The sequence below is a fragment of the Canis lupus genome, chromosome 34 (assembly GCF_003254725.2).
Source record: "Canis lupus dingo isolate Sandy chromosome 34, ASM325472v2, whole genome shotgun sequence".
Classification (NCBI taxonomy): domain Eukaryota; kingdom Metazoa; phylum Chordata; class Mammalia; order Carnivora; family Canidae; genus Canis; species Canis lupus.
Window position 1 is genome coordinate 37,843,790 of NC_064276.1, and position 20,391 is coordinate 37,864,180.

The 20,391-nt window shown below is 34.0% G+C and overlaps 1 protein-coding gene across 9 annotated transcripts in view; it reads left to right on the forward strand.

Moving 5' to 3' along the window:
* Window positions 1-20,391, forward strand: part of NLGN1 (neuroligin 1) — an 817,938-nt gene that overhangs the window by 355,384 nt on the left and 442,163 nt on the right. For 6 of the 9 annotated variants that reach the window (XM_049105692.1, XM_049105691.1, XM_049105690.1 and 3 more), the window contains one exon: window positions 16,819-16,878. The exons of the other annotated variants lie outside the window; for them this stretch is intronic. In XM_049105692.1, the coding sequence (XP_048961649.1) occupies window positions 16,819-16,878 (60 nt within the window). The remainder of the gene's footprint in view (window positions 1-16,818; window positions 16,879-20,391) is intronic. 9 annotated transcript variants of the gene reach the window in all.

Here is a 20,391-nt window from a genome sequence, read left to right on the forward strand (position 1 = left end):
CTCATGGGCTTCCCAAAACACAATCCATGCACAACATAGGATGTAAGCTTTCAGTGGCCATGTTTCCTATTGCAGGTGCTCTTAAACTGAGCATCTTAAAGTCACATTGTGAGTGGAATCACTCTCAAGCAGCTATTTCTTGCACTCATTTTTACCTTCTACAAAAATTTTTGGTGTGTTAAAAGTATAAAGTATTAGATGTACTAGCTTATCCCAAACCTGTCAACTCTCTCCTTAACGAGTAATTATTACAATGGAAATAAAGAGCTGCTATGGCATTTTGCTTTTAAATTCTCTGCACTTTTTTTTTCTAATGCTACAAATTCAGACCTGAGATTTTGCCAAAAAAGAAAGTGTTTTTAAAATTCTCATTAGCTCGTAATCAATTTCAAATCTATAATGGCTAAATATTAAACATATTACTAATTACATCCAGAACCTTTACTTTTTCAAGGCACCAAGGAAATACCTATTTTTTTTTCCTCTTGCAATTTGTCAATTAATATAGTTTTCTAAATGTTGGATTTAGTGTATTTTAATACTAATTTTTAATAGACCCTTAAAATATGCCAGACGCTGTTCAAGAGCTACACATATATTACCACCTTCAATCTCAGAAACCATGCTATGAGCTTTTTCTTTCTTCTTTCTTTCTTTCTTTCTTTCTTTCTTTCTTTCTTTCTTTCTTTCTTTCTTTCTTTCTTCTTTCTCTCTCTCTCTCTCTCTCTTTCTTTCTCTTTCTTTCTTTCTTTCTTTCTTTCTTTCTTTCTTTTTTTTTTTTTTTTTTTTTAGCCTCCATACCTAGCACGGAGCCCAACGCAGGGCCTGAACTCATGACCCTGAGATCAAGGGTCAGATGCTTAACCGATTGAGCCACCCAGATGTGTTATTTCTGTCTTCAATCTACAGATGGAAAAATTGGAGGCCAAAGTTGTCAAGTGACTTTCCAAATGTCTGACAATGGGGAGGATGGTGGAGTCAGAGTGTGACATCAGGGATCCTGATTCCAGAACCTGTGTTCTTGATAGGCACCTACGGAAGCAAGATGATTTTAATTAGAAAAAAAAAATGTATACATGGGCTTTATTCTTTAAGATAATGTAAATATTCTTCTTTTGAATACACGATGCAGCCAGTGCTTTGGTCAGTCTTGACATTTATAGTGAGCAGTCCCCAACTATTTGCAGCTCAGTTAATGCCAATAATATATAAAGCTTTCGTATTACACATGAAAGACGTTTGCAGTGTGTTCACAAACACCATATTATTTGATTCTACAGCAGCTTCCCTTCCTTCCTTTTTAGAAGACATCGCCTTCCTTTTTACAGCTGAAGGAAGGCTCAGAGATATGAAGTGACTTGAACAATGTCTTATACTTTATCATCTAGTTAAGTGGCAGGGCTCCAACTAGAACCCAGCTGTGTTATTAATTTGGGCTCTTACTTGAGAACCCGACAGCTGTCATTCTGAAATGAACCATCTCGTGCTGCTGAGGCCTCCGGCTCCTGCATGAGCAACTGCCTCACAGTCTGGGGCAGGGGCCTGGGGCCCACACCCTGGGACTAAGTAACAAACTGAGGTTCAAATTTCATGTTCTCCATTTGAACAAACCACATTTCCTGCCCTTTCTAGACTGTTTTGTGCCCTGCCTACTTACCCAATGTTAGGGACGAGACGTTTATAAGATTTGGTCCTAATGCAGAGCATATTACTTGCACGTCGTTTTATTTTATTTGTTGAATTCTGTATCCACAACCTTGCTTTTTTTTCTCCTCATACCATAAAAGAGTTACCTAGCATGGTTTTATACTTCCTCACATTTGTAATTGTTTCATTTCTATTTTTTTTCTTCATCATCTCAGCGAACCTAATGCCATGTAAAAAATTAACAGCGAAGTTTACTCTGAGTGGTTAGAGTCTCAACTATACATATCTACGTATATACATCACATAGATCTATGGCTATGTATGGATACACAACTGTGTGTGTGTGTGTGTGTGTATCCCATTAAAACACTCTTAGATTTTAACTGCTTTTCTATTAATCTCTGTAAATTTTATTGACATTTTATGATACCTTATGAAAGCACAGAATAAGTCTTTTTTTAAGATTTATTTATTTATTTATTTATTTATTTATTTATTTATTTATGATAGACATAGAGAGAGAGAGAGAGAGAGAGAGAGAGAGGCAGAGACAGAGGAGGAAGAAGCAGGCTCCATGCCGGGATCCCAACGTGGGACTCGATCCCGGGACTCCAGGATTGCGCCCTGGGCTGAAGGCAGGCGCTAAACCACTGAGCCAACCAGGGATCCCCACAGAATAGTCTTAATGGTGTGAATTCCAGAAAAATATAGAACTTGTCTCACATCCTGGCTCCTTACTTATTAGATAGAAGATACTGGAAAAATACAGTTTTTCTAAGCCCCAGATTCCCCTCCCAATCTCCCCACAAATGGAATAATAATTCTGAGACTGGAATAGTTGTGAGGAGTCAATAAGATAATCCTTATGGGGTAGTTGGGGCACCCGTATGGCACAGTTGGTGAGGCATCCGTCTCTTGGTTTTGGCTCAGATCTCACCTGGTCTTGAGATTGAGCCACCATTGGCTTCTCGCTCAGCATGGAGTCCACTTGGGTTTCTCTCTCTCTCTCTCTGCTCCTCCCTAGCCCCCACACCCTGTGTGCTCTCTCTCTCAAATAAATAAATAAATATTTTAAAAATTTCTTGTGGAGTGGTTAACATAGCATCAGGTTCTTTGAACAAGTTCATTAATTTCTATTTCCCAAACTGAGGTTCAAATTTCATGTTCTCCATTTGAACACGAAGATATGAAATGAAGATAATCACTGCCTATCTCATAGAAATAGCTAATACTTTGCTTGGCCGTTTACTTTGTATCATGTAAGCCATTTGGTAAATTGACTCATTTAGTTCTTACATCAGCTCTATAGGGAGGTACTGTGATTAATTATGTTTATTTTGCAAATGAGGAAATGAAGACAGAGAAATTAAGATCACAGAGCTTGTAGTAACTACAGACAGGATTTGAAACCAGGTAGCATATTTTTAGAAACTATCATTTTAATTACTGTGTCATATTCCTTGGCTTATAATTAAAAATATATGAAAATTCATTATATGCTAGACATGTAAAAATAGATGCTCAATTTATGACTCATTCAGAAAAATTCTTTCTACCAAGTTGTCCTTGTCAAAATGTGGAGTTATGTATAACTAGCAGGAAAATTATTCTTACATGAAGAAGTACTTGAACATAATCTTCCTGGAGATCATTGGTGGAAAATAATGTTTATATAGCTATAACTATTGCTATGCACCTTCTAGGATGCTTGGCGCTCAGGAGACTTCAAAAATCATACATACGATTATCTTCTGAGGAATAGTCTGGTAAATTTGTTTCAATACTTTTCAAAGTGAGTATGAAATACCATAATTACCTTTTTGTCAGAACGCTCTGGTAATAGACTATTTAGGGAGAATGATGAAATATTGGACTTTAATTAAATGTTTCTACATTAAGCAATGGGGGACTGGGTCAAATACATAAGTTCAGTGAAAATAGTTGCGATATCTCTACTTTAGACATTAGTACATATTAAAAGCAAATTAGTGTTACATTGAGACAATATGGTGATAATTATCATTATTATTTTTGTACTCTCTTTATACATCAGGCACTAAACTAGGTATTTCATGTCCATGATCTCAAATCCTTATAACATAGCCCTGTTAGGTGGAGATTGTCCACCTTTACATTTAAAGAAACTGAATAATACAGAGTTAAGAAAGTTACAAAAATCACATAACTAATAGCTGAGCAGGAACAGCCTAATTCTAAAGTCCTTTTTGTTCAGCACATATTGCACTAGGAGGCACATGTGTGAGTGGACGGGTGTGTGTTTGTGTGTGAGAATATGTTTTAAAGATTTGATTTGAGGCAATAAATAAAAGAAACATGAAAGGCGAACAAATACTTAATTTTACATCTCTATATTAAGCCCTTTACTAGGCACTTTGAATTCTTATTATAACAATATTGAGGGTGAAGTGGCACTGTGTTCCTGATTTTATGAAGTTAAAAATACATGTCCAAGTTTATACAAGTAACACATGAAAGAGCTGTTTCCTGACCAATTAGAACATAGTCACAATATTAAGTAATGTTAGTATATATTTTAGGAAATACATTTTAGAGTTATAGACCTCTAGGCTTGGAAATCTCTTTGAAATTAATCTAGAGGAAATATTAAAATACTAAAATTGCTAGTTATGAAGGATATCAGCCTATAGCACTCTAGGTGGGTGCTGGGAGCACCTGCTATGCCAAACATTAATTATGGTACAGTAAGGGGACCCAAGGAGTGGTTAGAGCCAAAGCATCTTAAGTGCTGGAGTAGAGGGACTTCAAGGTTCTAGACGGTAGTCGTATAACCGATCTATAGAGCATTTCACTGTCATCAGCCTCTACAGCCATCTATTCCCCTTAGCGATGGTTTTTCTTTGAAGTTAAGTTGATTACTTTAATTTTTTCATACTTTAATTATTCCATACATCATTCAGTTTAGCAATATATAGTACTGGGAAATTGTTTTAATAACTTTTTACTTATTTGGTTTAAACTCTAGGATCTTTGTTATTCCAACTCCGTTGTTTTGTTTTGTTTTTCCCTTTTAAAGTCATTTCTATAAATATCTGTTTGTTTTTTAAGATTTTATTTATTTGAAAAAGAGGGAGAGAGAGAGAGAGCACAAGCAGGGAGAGTGGAAGAGGGAGAAGCAGGCTCCTCGCCAAGCAGGGAGCAAACTTGCAGCTGAATCCCACGATCCCTGAGATCGTGCCCTGAGGTGAAGGCAGACACCCAACTGACTGAGTCATCCAGGCGCCCCTATAAATATTTATTTTTATTTCAATTTTAACCTCAATGACATCTAAGTAAAATATTGGTTAGAGGAGTACTAAAGGCTTTATAGTTATAATGATGGTGGCCCTGTTTTGTTTATTTAAAAGATATCTATGCTACATCCGATACCTTCACATTCATTTTTTTCCCCTTTTTCTCTGCTTGTCTTTGTCATGTGACTTAAGGTAAAGGAACTAACGAGATCAAGTGATAGGAAACCTGAAATCTAGACTAAGCTCTGCTTTTAACCAGCATTGGGGCCTGAGAAAAATGAGTTAACACTTTTTTTGAGGATTTGTGGAGTTTGGAGGACTGTGAGGACTTAGTCAGTAGGGTCCTTTCTAGCTATAGCATCCTATGACTCTGGGCATATAATCACTGGATTCATAGGTGGTTTTTTTTATAATAAACTTATCATTTGTTGTATCAGGCAAGCTTATTATTTATTGTATCAGGCAGGAGGGAGCACAGGAGATTGCATGGTAAGGGAGAATCAATCCATGTGGAATTGAATGCGCAAGGAGGAAAGAGAATGAAATAGTTCACTGAGGACGAGATATTTAGCGAGGAGAGACATGTTTGAGACTGGAAACTGTCCCAGTGTCACTTCAGGGGAACACACACAGTCTAGCTCGTTTAGGACTTTAACAGTAGAGGTCTTGACCTTACTGACTTATTTCCCAATGAGACGCACTTAGAAAAAAAAGATAAAAAATTACTGGCTCAAATTATTTATCTTATTTATGGAGAAAAAATCTAGTAATGTCCAGGAAGTAAGATATTTTCACAGTCAGGTCTTGCTGAGCACTATAGAACTGTCTCTAGTTCATATCTTGAAGACAACAGTTCAGGCCAAAACACACAACAGTACTCCTTCTTCTCAATATGCAAAAATATTTACAGGGTATATTAGATGAGGTTCCCTATTCTTATCATCCTCCTTTCCTCCTCTTTGAGGTGAGCTGACTGTAGCTAGAACTTTAAGAAATCAACTGTATAAGACAAAGCATACAAGAGGTGAGGGTGAGGTCATTTTTGTGCAACAGTGACAAGACTCGCAATGGAAAAAGATGTACTCTGTTTTTTTTTTATTATTTTCTTTCTTTCTTTTCTTTCTTTCTTTCTTTCTTTCTTTCTTTCTTTCTTTCTTTCTTTCCTTCCTTCCTTCCTTCCTTCCTTCCTTCCTTCCTTCCTTCCTTCCTTCCTTCCTTCCTTCTTCTTTCTATTGTGGGAGCATTTAGTTGTATACCTTAGCAGATTTTTTTAATGATTTTATTTATTTATTTATGAGAGACACACAGAGAGAGGCAGAGACACAGGCAGAGAAGCAAGCCCCATACAGGGAGCCCAATGTGGGACTCGATCCCCAGACCTGGAATCACACCCTGAACTGAAGACAGATGCTCAACCACTGGCTACCCAGACATCCCAGCAGATTTTGATTATACAGTACAACAGTATCAACTTTGGTAACCCATGTTATACATTTCAGACCTTACCTATTTTATAACTGAAAGTTTTTACACTTTCCCCCCAAATCTCTTCCCATTTCACCCACTCTCCAGACCCTGGCAAGCATTTGTTTTTTACTATTTCTATGAATATGACTTCTATTTTCTTATTTTTAATTTTTTTAGAATCCACATATAAGTGATACCGTACAGTATTTGTCTTTTTATATCTAGCTTCCTTCACTTAATGTTCTCCAGGTTCATCCGTGTTACTAAAAGTGAAATAATTTTAAGTCTGAATAATATTCCATTGTGTATATATACACCACCTTTTCTTTATCCATTCATTTGCTGATGGACGTTTAGATTGTTTCCATACCTTGGCTATTTTGACAATGCTGCTGTGATAGCTCATCGAGATCATGGTTTAATTTCCTTTAGATATATAACCAGAAGTGGGATTGCTAAATCATAATCATATTGTAGTTCAATTTTTAACTTGTTGAAGAACCTCCATACTGTTATCTACACCAGTTTGCATCCTTATCAACAATGTACAAAGGTCTGCTCTACTCCAGATTCTCATCAGCATTTCTTATTTCTCATCTTTTGGTAATAGATGTTCTAACAGAGGCGAGATGATATCTCATTATGGTTTTGATTTGTATTCCCTAATGATTAGTGATGTTGAGCACCTTTTCATGTACCTGTTGGTCATATGTAGGTCTTCTTTAGGAAAAAATGCCTAGTTAAGTTTTGAATGTTTTAAATTGGGTTGAGTTGTTTTTTTTTTCTTTGCTCTGTTTTGTTTTACTACAGAGTCGTATGTATTTCTTGTATATTTTATGTATTAACCCCTTATTGAATATGTGGTTTGCAAATGTTTTCTCCAGTTCTGTCGGTTGCCTTTTCATTTGTTGATAGTTTCTGTGGTGTGGAGAAGTTTTTCAGCTTAATGCGGTTCCCTTATTTATTTTTGTTTTTGTTGTCTTTGCTTTTTAAAATTTTTATTTATTTTAATTTTTATTTATTTATTTTTTTGGTTTTGGTATCCAATCCAAAAAATTATTGCCAAGGCCAATGTCAAGGACTTCACTTACTATGTTTTCTTCTAGGGGTTTTATGATTTCATGTCTTACATTCAAGTCTTTAATACATTTTGAGATTATTTTTGCGTGTTATATAAGATAGGGGTCTAGTTTCATTCTTTTGTTTATTTCTCAGCATCACTTATTGAAGAGACTATCCTTTCTCTGTTCTATATTATTGGCTCCTTTGTTGAAAATTAATTGACCACATATGCTTAGGTTCATTTCTGGAGTCCCTATTCTGTTCTATTGATCTATGTGTCTACGTTTTATACCAATACCATAGTGATTTGATTACAATAGCTTTGTAACATAGTTTAAAATCAGGAAATATGGTGCCTCCAGCTTTGGTGCTCTTTCTCAGAATTGCTTGGGCTATATGGGGTCTTTTGTGGTTTCATACAAATTTTAGAATTATGAGTCCTATTTCTGTGGAAAACACCATTGGAATTTTTTTAAAGATTTATTTATTTATTTATTTATTTATTTATTTATTTATGAGAAAGAGAGAAAGAGGCAGAGACACAGGCAGAGGGAGATGCAGGCTCCATGCAGGGAGCCTGACATGGGACTCGATCCCGGGTCTCCAGGATCCCGCCCTGGGCTGAAGGCGATGCTAAACCGCTAAGCCACCAGGGCTGCCCACCATTGGAATTCTGAGAGGGATTGCATTGCATCTGTAGATCACTTTAAATAGCATCGACATTTTAACAATATTCTTTCAACTTATGAACATGGAATATCTTTCCATCTATTTATGTCCTCTTCAGTTTCTTTCATCAAGGTCTTATAGTTTGCAGTGTACAGATCTTTGCTTCTTAAATTTAGTACTTCATATTTTAACCTTTTTGATGTTGAGTGAGATTGTTTTCTTTTTGATCTAAGTGAGATTTTCTTAATTTTTCTTTCTGATATTTCATTTTTATAAAAATACAACTGATTTTTGTTTATTGATCTTTTTTTCCTGCAACTTTACTGAAATTGTTTATTAGTTCTGACAGTATTTAGGTGGAGTCTTTAGGATTTTCTACATATAAAATCATGTCACCTGCAAATAGAAGTTATTTTACTTCTTCTTTTCCAACTTGGACACTTGTTATTTCTTTTTCTCCCCTATTGCTTTGAACAAGATTTCTAGTACTATGTTGAATAAAAGTGCTGAGAATGGACATCCTTGTCATGTTCCTGATCTTGGAGGAAAAGCTTTCGTCATTTCACCATTGGCTATGATGTTAGCTGTGGACTTATTATATGGCCTTTATTATTTTGAGATACATTTCCTCCGTGTATTAGTTTGTTGAGAGTTTTTATCATGAAAATATGTAATGTTTTGTCTAAATGCCTTTTCTACATCTATTGAGATGATCATTTTAGCCATCATTTTGTTAATGCAATATATCATATTAATTAATTTGTTAATGCGGAACCATCTTTGCATCTCAATCCATCATGATATATGATTTTTTTTACGTATTTATGAATCTGGTTTGTTAATATTTTATTGAGTATTTTTGCATCTATGTTCATTGGAGATATTGGCCTGTGATTTTCTTTTCTTGTGGTGTGCTCATCCGGCTTTGCTATCAGGTAATGCTGCCTCATAAAATGAGTTTGGAAGCATTCCATCCTCTTCGATTTTGGGGAAGACTTTAAGAAAGGCTGGTATTAGTTTCTCTTTAAATATTTGGCAGAATTCAGAAGAGATGTATTTTGTAAAGCCATGTAATGAAGAGATAAAATCTGGAAAGATTGAGGAGAGTCTTACGGTTCACTCTGGGTCATTTAGCCTAAAATAATAAAGAAACAGTATAAAATTTTAAAGTAATGAAACAATGGAAATGGTGTTTAATGAACACTAATCTGAACTGCATTTTTTTTAAAAAATTGAAATGACTTGTTTCCATTTTGAATAAAAAAAATCTTTTTTTGCTCATGAATTTCTAAAACATCAAAATGAGTGTTAAACTATATTTAGTTTTCATCTGTCTTGTTATAGCTATTTTAAAATTCACAGTACAAGTTTTTTGTATACGCTCTTGAGTTCCTGTTCCCTTGGAACGCTTGCAATTTTAGTCTTAGAAGGAGTTGAATGTGTGTACATTTTAGCTGATGGTGATTAAATCTTTTTCTTTTTGGGTTTGCCACTATTATTATCTGCAACTTTAAAAACCTATGGCATACAAAATGGCTTGGGAGACAGTCTAGAGTCTAGATGACAGTGGGAGCAATAACTATGGGGTTAGTGCAATAATTCAGGCACGTGATAATATGGCCACAGACAAGGCCAATAATAGAGAGTTTTGGAAGAACATGACAGGAATAAAATTGGAGAAGCAGAGGGAAGTTATAATTCTGGAAGTAAAACCTATAGGGGAGGTAAAACTCACCTTGAAGTAGACCTGGTGGCCATTCCATTTATGCTGAGAAGGGGGCTGATATCCAAGTAAAAATCATCTACAGAATATCTATCTTTTTCTGAATATAAGAGTACTTAAGATATGTTAATTCTCATTTTGTTAATTTTTAAGCAAAATGAATATAACTTTAAATATGTGCTTAATAAAAAACTTTAAGATATTCATAAAATTTTAGATATGCTGGAGTCTTAGATTTCTCTTTTTGGTGATATTAATCTTATTTGCAAACAAGGAATAGAGAACAGTTATAGACTCTTTTTCCATCATCTAATTTCTTTTAATGAAATTATTTTCATCTGATAAGAATATAACGCAGGCTTCTGTGTAAAATATTCTCTGCCCTGTGATTTGGAGTGACTTCACCCATTTCTGATTTTCTCTTTAAGATTCAGATAGGGAAGAATTTGTCAGTGTGTGCACAAACCCTTTAAAGGCCTTTCTATTGATTTTAGGGTTAAGACAAAAATCCACAGGCTAGAGATGCTGCACCTCAGTCTCATCTCCTGTTACTCTCTGTTTCCCTTTGTCAGTCTCACTAACCCCAGACTCCCTCTAATTTTAGGGCCTTTCTTGCTGGAATCTTCTTTCCACCCTACCTGCCCATTCCCAGCCTCTTTGCTTGCTTAGAATGGAGCTATGCTTCAGGCCTCAGACTATATTGCACTTGCTCAATGAAGATCTCCTAGGTTCAGCTAGGTCACCTTGCACAACCTCTCAGAACACCAAGACTTTTTTTCTTAACACCATCTGTAAATATGTGTTTTTGTGTGTGATTATTTACTTAATGGCTCTTTATCTGACGAGATTAATTTTCATGAGGGCTAGGGTCTTGCTTGTGTTGCTCACCATGTACACTGGGGATCTGGAATAATATATATTTGGAAAAGCTGGACGACTAAATACTGGCAGCCACGCCAAGGAATTTGGACTCTTGGTGCCATCTCAGTCCTCAAGCCCTACTGAAAGAGCTCTGAGCATCTGGTGGCACTTGTGTCCCCACCATACGCAGGCACATCTCTGGATAATATGTGGAAAGGCAGGTCAGTGGAGACTATGATTTCACAGTGTGCAACAGGATTTATACAACATACAGCTACGTTGCTCCAAATGAGAAGGGGGCATTATTCTGACATTCTTCATGCTATAAAATACTGCATGTGCATTTTTTTAAAAAATCAAACAAATGTAGTGTTAAAAAAATAATGAGCTTGTGCAAATTTAGTGATGCTCAGATTAAGAGTTAGCCTATTTTACTTACTTTTTATCTACTTAAAAATATTTCCCCAGATCCTATCATGTTTGTTCTAGACAGGATTTGCTTTTGACTTCAAAGTATTGTAATAAAGATAATTTTATGAAAAAACAACTTGTTTTTCTTATTAATATGAATGAGCTCTTCTCAATGTATTGGATCCAAAATTTCTCTTTCCTTTTTTCCTGACCTTAACATCAAATTTTCTTTTCCCTAAAAGTCATGTTTTAAGCGTGCTCTGCCTCTGAAGAACTGAATCTGTTTTTTGTTCACGTAGGTGTTTTCTTCTAACACAAAAATAAACAAAGAGCATGTCTGCTGCTTTTATACCCTTGGAACCTGCTCCTTTCTACAGCATTTGAACCACTAGCCTAAACAGGTAGCTCTCCGAAAAGATACTCAAACATCATGCAGGGCATAGTAGAGCCACCAAAATTCACACAGATAGAGATTCTTTAAAAACTATGAATTCTCTCGAAGTTTGCTTCCAATATTTCATCACAGCAGTTTGCATTATATTTTTATTTTCTCAAAATGCATATTTGTGACATTGCACAATAGAAAAAGTATTGAGAAAATTATTTTCAGCTATGATTTCTTTATTCATACAATTGATGGTTTAAAAAGTGTGATAATCTTTAGTTAATATAGTAATATCAAATTAATGAGTATTACTCTGAATCAGTCACTTTCACTCATTTCCGTATTCTCAAGAGTTGTGTATTGTAGTTATATAAAATTCACCAAATTTCAATAGGTAAAATTTACTACCTTTTTAACAACTCCAGCTGTTGTGATAACTGATTTCTTTGAGTCATTGTATTTTAATGTTTATCAATTTGGAAAAAAATCAAATACAGTAACACACTACTGTCTTTATTGTCAATGTCCTGAATTCTGACATTGTCTTCCACCCAGAGTAGACATAATTAGATTCTTACATTATTGATTCTAGTTTCTTAAAGACTAAGAATATTCCTGAAAAGATTTAAATGGCCTCCAATGGCAACATCCTTAAATTTCCCCATTCTGTGGAAATAGCCTTAGGAATTCCATGGAGTCAGTTTACCTCCAAGTCTGGTGGGGAAAGAATAGAGCAAGGTCATTAGCCAGGGCTCTTCACCTATCACAATGGAACTCACAGGAGCCTGGAGCTCTAAATAATCCTAAAATTTTCAAAGACTTGTTCTCCTAAGAAGGACACATTTCTCATGGCCAGCTTCCTAAGTCAGGAGCTAATAATACCCTCAACCTGCTTGCCTTTTGCAGATATGTGTGACACAAAGTACAGATAATTTCTGCTGAATTGAACCCATAATGAAGGAATTTATAATCAGTTCTAATGTATTTGAGACCTAAAGTATATTAGCCCTTCATCAAAGAGAATGATAAAAAGCGGCATTAATATGGGTGGATAGTAATTATTTCGAGGCCTCATAATTATTCTCCGGTTAACTAGAGAGAAATGCTGATATTTTTATTCCTTTTTTTAAAAAAATAAAAGGCACTGTGGTCAGATCCTAAAATATAAGACTGCATCATAAGTCCTTTGTAAAGGCCAACATTTTGAATTATGCTTATATTAAAGGCAAAGAAACTCTTTGGGATTTAAATGAGTTCAGAGTTCATGGTTAGGAGTTCCCTTTACCTTCATGATTAGGAATTCCCTTTACCTTCCTAGTCCTGCTGTTTCCCCACTGAATCTATTTATTGCCTATAGGAGATATAAAATATAGTAATTACTCTCACTCCCTTTCAAAATGACATGAGGTCCACTTTCCTATTAACTCTAATGAGAGTTATGTGTGCATTCCTCAAGGAGGACAGATCCTATAGAGTTTCAAGGTAAAATAAATCACTTCTCCAGGTTTTAGAGGGCCCATTCACTTTATATTTTGGTGCTTTAAGATACCCATTTAAACTGCTAGTATTGAAAATGCACTGTTTGTAGTTTAAAAGAAGCATAAGCTATGGTTGGAATGTTGTTAATGATCGTGGCTGTGTATTTTTGCTGAAGGATAAATGATTTTATTTACCCTTTGGGGAAATAATGTTAATCAATTTATAGGAAATACATGGTCTCTAAAATGTAATTGTCTAATTTTCATAAGGAAATTAATGACAGTCACTTCTTACTATATTTTCCTTCAATTAAAAAAATTTAACATCAGTAACTATATCAAATTATGTCAGTTTAGAATAAACTAATAATGACCTAGAGTTGCTCATCTCCTAGAAAGAAGGGAGCTCAAAGCAATGGTTGTTTTCCTTCCAGCCTGGGAATAAGGAATCTTGAGATCATGTAGGCATCGGTTTCTGTGAACCGTAAACATATGTTTACTCTATTGGAAGCTTCCTTAGAGAAACCAATGTTGAGATTTTCAATTTGCAATGCTGGACACTCTCAAATATCTGTTCCCTATGCCTTTAGGCATATGAGATCAAGGAAATCTGGTGGTTTGTTTTCTTTTTATAACCATTTTTGCCAAAAACTGTTATCAGCCCTCTTCTTCCCGGGGAATCTTCAAAAAATCAGATGTGTAAACAACTCTCGATGTTAAGAAAACCCAGCCCAGTGATGCAGGAATTATGAAACCCATACTGTGGGAACAATTTAATATCATACAATAATGAGATTTTATTTAGTATTCAGTAAGTGAAATTCTTTTGTTGGGAGAATTTGACTTAATCTTTCTCTAAGATAATGATGTCCCCATCTATTTATGATGCTGAATATCTCTATCTGTTTTTAACTTTCCAGATTTACTACAGTAGAGCTGTTCCATACTGGGCATGTCTGTGATTATTATCCCACAAAAGTTAAGAGGCATGCAGCTTCCTGAGTAGGAAAAGTGATCATAAATAATGTAGCATAAAGGGTGATTCAACCATTCTATCCATGGAAGAGTTGTCTCATTGTATATGCAGTATCGTTTCCATGGCTTCCCTACTTATGCAGACCCAGAGTCAAATAGCAACTGAGATCTGTGTCCCACCTGCAAACAAGAAGCAGATCATGTTTTAATAAAAAATTCTCTTACTATTACATCTTGTGCAGACCCAAGAACCAGCAATTCTTCTTTTTAAAATCTATTTGAGGGAGGAAGGGTCAGAAAAGGAGGAAAAGGAATAGAGAGTCTTAAATACACTCCAGGCTGAGAGCAGAGCCCAGGTCAGAGCTCTATCTCCCGACCCTGGGATCAGGACCTGAGCAGAAACCCAGAGTGGGTGCTTGACCAACAGTGCCACCCAGCAGCCCCAAGAACCAGCAATTCTGTGTGTGTGTGCAAAATATGTAAAACTACTGCCTGCGTGACTGTAGAACCTGAATGATTTCATCAAGAAGTCCTGTAAATTGCCTGGGTACCCTAGGACAGGAAAGAAAGACACTTCATCTGAATTGTTCAAAAGAGGCCTGAACAAAGTGACAGGAGTGACTTAATTTAATTGTAATGGGTTTTACATCTGTCTCCAAAAGTTAGTGAACTGCTGACTCAGCAAAAAACATGTTTTGAACTTAACGCTAGCAGTTTCTTAATAGAGCCAAGAATTCAGCAAATTAAGTAATCTAACTAAAACCGGAAAGTAGATAGTGGTTTGGGCAGCAATAAATAACCACCACTGCATTTAAATCTGTGTTGCTAACCAGTAAATCAAACTATAACTTCCATATAGCAACTTTGAAAATAGAAATGCAAGAAATCATATGTGTTAAAGTCTGTTCATTTACTGCCTACAGTAGTTAAAGAAAAATAAAAAGCTTGAAAACATAATTTTCTAAGCCTAATATTTTGCATGATATTTTAAAACTGGAAATATTTCAAGTATAGTTTTTGATACAGTGATTTTTTTTTAATTCAAATAAAAACTATCTCTATTTTTCAGAAATGTAGCAACATTGTTGCATGGATATCCAGTAACACTCAGGGTATTTTTTGCACCAAGCAGGGTCATATTAAAGAAATGTAGATCTCTGTGAACTTGTGACTGAGTTCCAATTAACATAGACTTGTTTTCGTCTAGGTTTTCTCTTAATGGAATGATTGCTTGCAAGAGTGACTATAAAAGTGTATCATTCAATTTATTGTGTATAGCTCCTCTGTCTATATTTGGAATGACCTTGAAATGATGACCTTTCAATTGAGTAGTCAACGGGTCCCTTCAGTTACATCGTTAATTTCTCCATGTCCAATATTTTGATCTTTGCCAGTTACTACTATCTTTCAAGGCTGTTTCTCTGAGCTGATGAAACATAACTGGACTATGTCTCTTTTTATTTTTTTCTCCTTTCCATTTTCTGGGATGGTGTTTTTCATTCTTTGAGGGTTCTGATAATAGGTATAGTTTGAATTACAAACATAATGCACAGTAATCGCTGAAAAGACTCAGAAGTCTTTCTTGAAATGTTTAATAATCCTTCCCTAAGAAATATGCTTACAGTTAATGCCTGCTTCTTTTCTATTTATATTATTGAAATCAATACATGACTTTCGGTCTTTTTCCCCCCCTTCCTTTTTCTATGACTGTTATTTTATGCATGACAAAATTCTCTTGCTTACTGCTGTGTTTGGCTGTCTTTTAACTTGAGTGTCCTGTGTTTGTAATGATTGCTTTTTGCATGAGGATTATGAAATGTCATACAAATTAAATGGTTGCAGAAATGAAAAGAAATGTGGGGCTTCACTTGCTTTTTGTGTGTGCGGAATATGTCTATTATGTGACACTTAAAATTACTTTCAAATGGCCTTTGACTTCCCCTTTGGTGTGCTCCTTTATTTTAGCAAATTAGCATTGTTAAGTATAATAAAACATTTATTAGACATTCACAGTGTTTTAATACAATTATTATCCTAAAACATGATTCCTTTATAAATAACTATACTGGACATGAAATTGCTTGAGGGCATAATTCTGTTATATTACTAAATTGCTTATGAAATGTAAGCCCTGACTCTGTAACTAACTTAATAAGTAAACACTGACTTCTATTGATGGTACCTTTGCTCTACAGAGTGTTGAGATTATCTGTTCATACTTTTGTGCAGGTTGCAAATGTCTTAAATCCACAGCTAATATTTAATTAAAACACATGGGGAAATATTTGTTTAATGACAAGTAATTTTAAAAAGTCACAGTTTTGATAAATGTATGATATAAAAATGTGTAAAATCCAAGTGTTAATGCTCTTACAAAAAATTTAGGAGCAAAAAGAAAAAAACACCCTAAAAGTGTTCATATTTCTGTTTTCTCTAATGTTATTATATTGTCCCAAATTAAAGATGAGTTTGGCCTACTTTCTTTATTGTTGTCACCAATTCAAATTAGAAAAGACACTGAATAAATTAAGTTCTTTCAGCTAAAACTGTTTACTTTTTTGTATGCAGTGGATATTAAAAAAGAAATATCATTTCCTTTGCTTATGACTTGAGTTTCAAACCATAATGTATTTTTTTATGCTGGATATATTCACAAACCGAATCTTCTATATGATATTTTGGGGAAAGGGATTCTTTTTTTTTCTTAAAAAAAATAGATAATCAACTTTGACTTAATCACTTCCCCGCTCTTTTTGGAAATACCCTTGAAAATTTTAGTATTTACATTGATTTTTTTTTTCCCCTCAGTCTTGTTTATTCTTGAATTGTCTTTTTTTTTTCCCTCTATTTCTCCGTTCTCAATCCTAGGTCCCCTTACAAAGAAACAGACAGATGATTTAGGTGATAATGACGGTGCTGAAGATGAAGGTATTTTTTTTTCCACCAAATCTATTTGCATGACAAGGGCCTCAATCACTTTTTCCACCCCTTTCTATTTTTTTACTTCTTGTCTTTTTTTGAAGAGTTGTTTTTAATTCCCGTTTTTGATGTGTTTTGTCTTCTTGCTTGTTGTTACACATAAATAGACATTTTTAATTTTTTAAAAGAAATGAATGTTAAGTTTTACATTTTGATGCCAACCATTAAAATGTTTTAGAAAGAGGGGCATTTTTTTTGTTTTCTTGAACTGACTTTTGATATGTTTCATCCCATGTTTTGACTGAAATTTGTCCATATTCTTTGAACTAACAATCTTTCCCCCTGTAGTCTCTCTGTACCCATTCTGCATGTTTTCTAATCTATGTAAATATTTTACCCAATATCAAAATGTGTTTCCTTTTAACCTTTGGTATTTGTTTAAAAAGAACCCCATGCCCAATAAAATGAAAGACAACTAAAAGCTGATATAAAGTGTTTCTTGAGCAATATAAATTATCTGACAAAAAAATGTTTTCTATTGATTTGCTTAAATATTATATAAATAAATTCAATTGTGTAGATAAGAAAGACATCCTATCTATTTAGATAACTATGGTAAACACTGTGCAATCACTTCAGTACTCTGGGAAGATTTGATGGATATCCTTTCATTTCAAAGGTACATCATTTCTAGACGGGCAAGTGGAAGTGTTCTAATTTTCGAAACATTGCTGCTGTAAGCAATAAAATATTCCCTACTTCACTAATATCAAAATTGTTTTCTCTTTCTAATTTTCTTATAACATACAATTCTGATATATTCTGTACATGTAAGTATTTGCTAGATTGATTTGACATTTCTCATTCCTTTGTGTATCTTTACCTGGTGTTAGGTGGAGTATCCAGAGGGGCCCTCTGATATTTTCAGTTCACCTTGGTTCCAATTAGGACTTTTCTTTTTAATGCTACCCTAGTTATGATTCTTAGAGAAATGACTAATGTTATCATTTCAGAAAATGTTATCATTTTCTGATAAGTAATGTTATCCCTGGTTTAAAAGTAACTCCCAGCACCCTAGAAATTAAGTCTCATAAAGATATCAATAATACAGTAAGAATGGTTTTCCAAAATAAAATAATCTACAAGCTGGTCAGCAGAAATGTTAGTTATATTAGTTACAACTATGAATGAATATATCCTTACAAAACAACTTGAATTATTTTCATTGAGATATATATTTAATTAACGACTTCACTGTAGAAAATTATAGAGGTAAAAAAAAAAGAAAGAAAATTATAGAGGTGAAGTATTGAAAGCTTAAAAGTTATATTGTTAATATTTTTATAACATTTAAGAATTATTTTGATTAAGTAAAATTTATGACCTCTGATTAAAAATATATTTACCATGTACCCCAACAGAAAATTAAAGTTTAAATGCAAAGCAGTCATTAATATTTGAAATAAATCATTGTAGCTGTCCAAGAGTTATCATTTTGAATGCTAAATAGTTAAAAAATAAATGTATAATATCAAAATGTTAATTGTGTTTTTCAAAAAATAATTGTTGGAATAATCAGAAGTTTTCAAACATTCAAGACATTCATTGACTTTGTTCTCACAGCTCTAAGAAGACTGCTTCTACTCAGGGGCTTTGAGATTTGCTGAGCCCTCTGAAAATCCTTAACTACTAGGTATTTGTTATCTAAATAATACTTAAGTATGAAGGACTTCTTAGTGTGTAGCTTTGCAAACTCTAAATTTTCTGAAAGTACTCACAAAGTTAGTATACATAATTTTCCTATTTAAAAAATATTTTGATTGCAGATTTAATGTAGTTCTTTTCTTTTGATAAATAGCATCAAGTAAGACATTTACATGTTTACAAAAGATACCTCTGAGCCACCATAGTGAGCTAAGCCCTATAAATGTGAATCTATTTTACCTACTCATTTAGAAGCACATTTAACATTTTTAAATAGCCATTAAAAATGTACTAAACCTGTGTTTAAATTGGCAGGTAGTATTCAGGTTAAGTACTAAGCCAGTCAGTCACAAGAGTTATCAAATCAATAAATATTTTTAAATGCTCAGAAGTGTAGAATATAAGAGCAATCAATTCAAGTCGAGTTCATTCCTCTGGGCTGTCCTTTTGGATAATTGTTTAAACAGCAAAGAGAAGGAAGATAAATTCAAATATTCTTCAGGATTAAAAAAAAAAAAAAAAACCTTTGTAGAAAGGTCTGAACAACTTCAATTCCTTTTATAACTCTGTTGTAGACATGAGCATGAATAAAAACCAAAGACAATTTTCATATTTAATTTGTTCTAAATTATGAATCAATATCACTCCTAGACATAAAACAACACATATAAACTACTTGGTAAATTGCTCTTTTTACTTTAGTCAAAAATCAAGTTACTTATTCTCCGTTATTCCCTGATAACTCCAATCCTTTTCTCAGTTTTGAGGTCCCTATCTCAGCCACTGCATTCAGAGGCTACCAGAGGCATTGACTGGGGTGCCCACCATTCACTGAAACTCACCCAAGGCTTCTTAGGGGAGCAGTATTCAATACTTCTAATTCTTCTTTATGTCCCTACTGTTATTCTTTTGCCATCTTTAGGCCAAACACAATTGTATCACTTTTCATTTTTTATAATAACCAAAAAAAACTACATATTTCATAGGCTTTTTCCATAGTTTCAAAAAGACTAATCTGAAGTGATAAATATGGGTCAAAGCAACACCCTACATTTCTGCCAATTTATTTTGGGAATTTAAGAGATATTTTAATTTTTAAAATTGTGCTGAGAATATCTTAATATTAATATTTCAATACCCAAATGCAACTTTATATTCTAAATAGAACTTTTTTAAAATTGCTCTTATAGATTTTTGTATGTTTTTTGACTTAAGATTATATTTAGCCAACACTCCTATATTCTTTTGCTAGTTTGTAAGGAGGTTGTCACCTGAGTTTGGTAGAATTAGAAAAGCGAGATACAAAAATATCTTGAAATATCCTGAAATATATCAGAGAAATATTTAACTTAATGTGTTTTTTAGGAAATGGAAACCAGTAAGTGTATTTAAGGACTTATGTGACTAATAATTATTCATTAGGACCATTAAAAGGAATTGTGATTTCTAAACCCTTGTTGTCAGGCACAAATAAATCCCCATTAATTACTCTAGATCTATTGACACTTGCTACCTTGGCTTAAAATTTTGGTTTATCAGAAAGAAAGATAAAGCAGTTATTAAAATTTAAAATAGAGACAACTACCCAGTTCCCAAATCTATCACTTTTTTAACTTGAAAAACTTACATTCTTAGCCTAAAATATTTAGAAGGACAATAACCATCAGTGTATTATTTCCCTATTACCATCACACTCTTTTCAGAGACCTAGATGCTTGACAAAGCCTAAAAAAAATACACATAATAGAAAATATAAACATGCTTTATGAACATTTCTGTTTTTGCTGTACCTGAACTAGTGTTTTAGTCTCTGAGAGT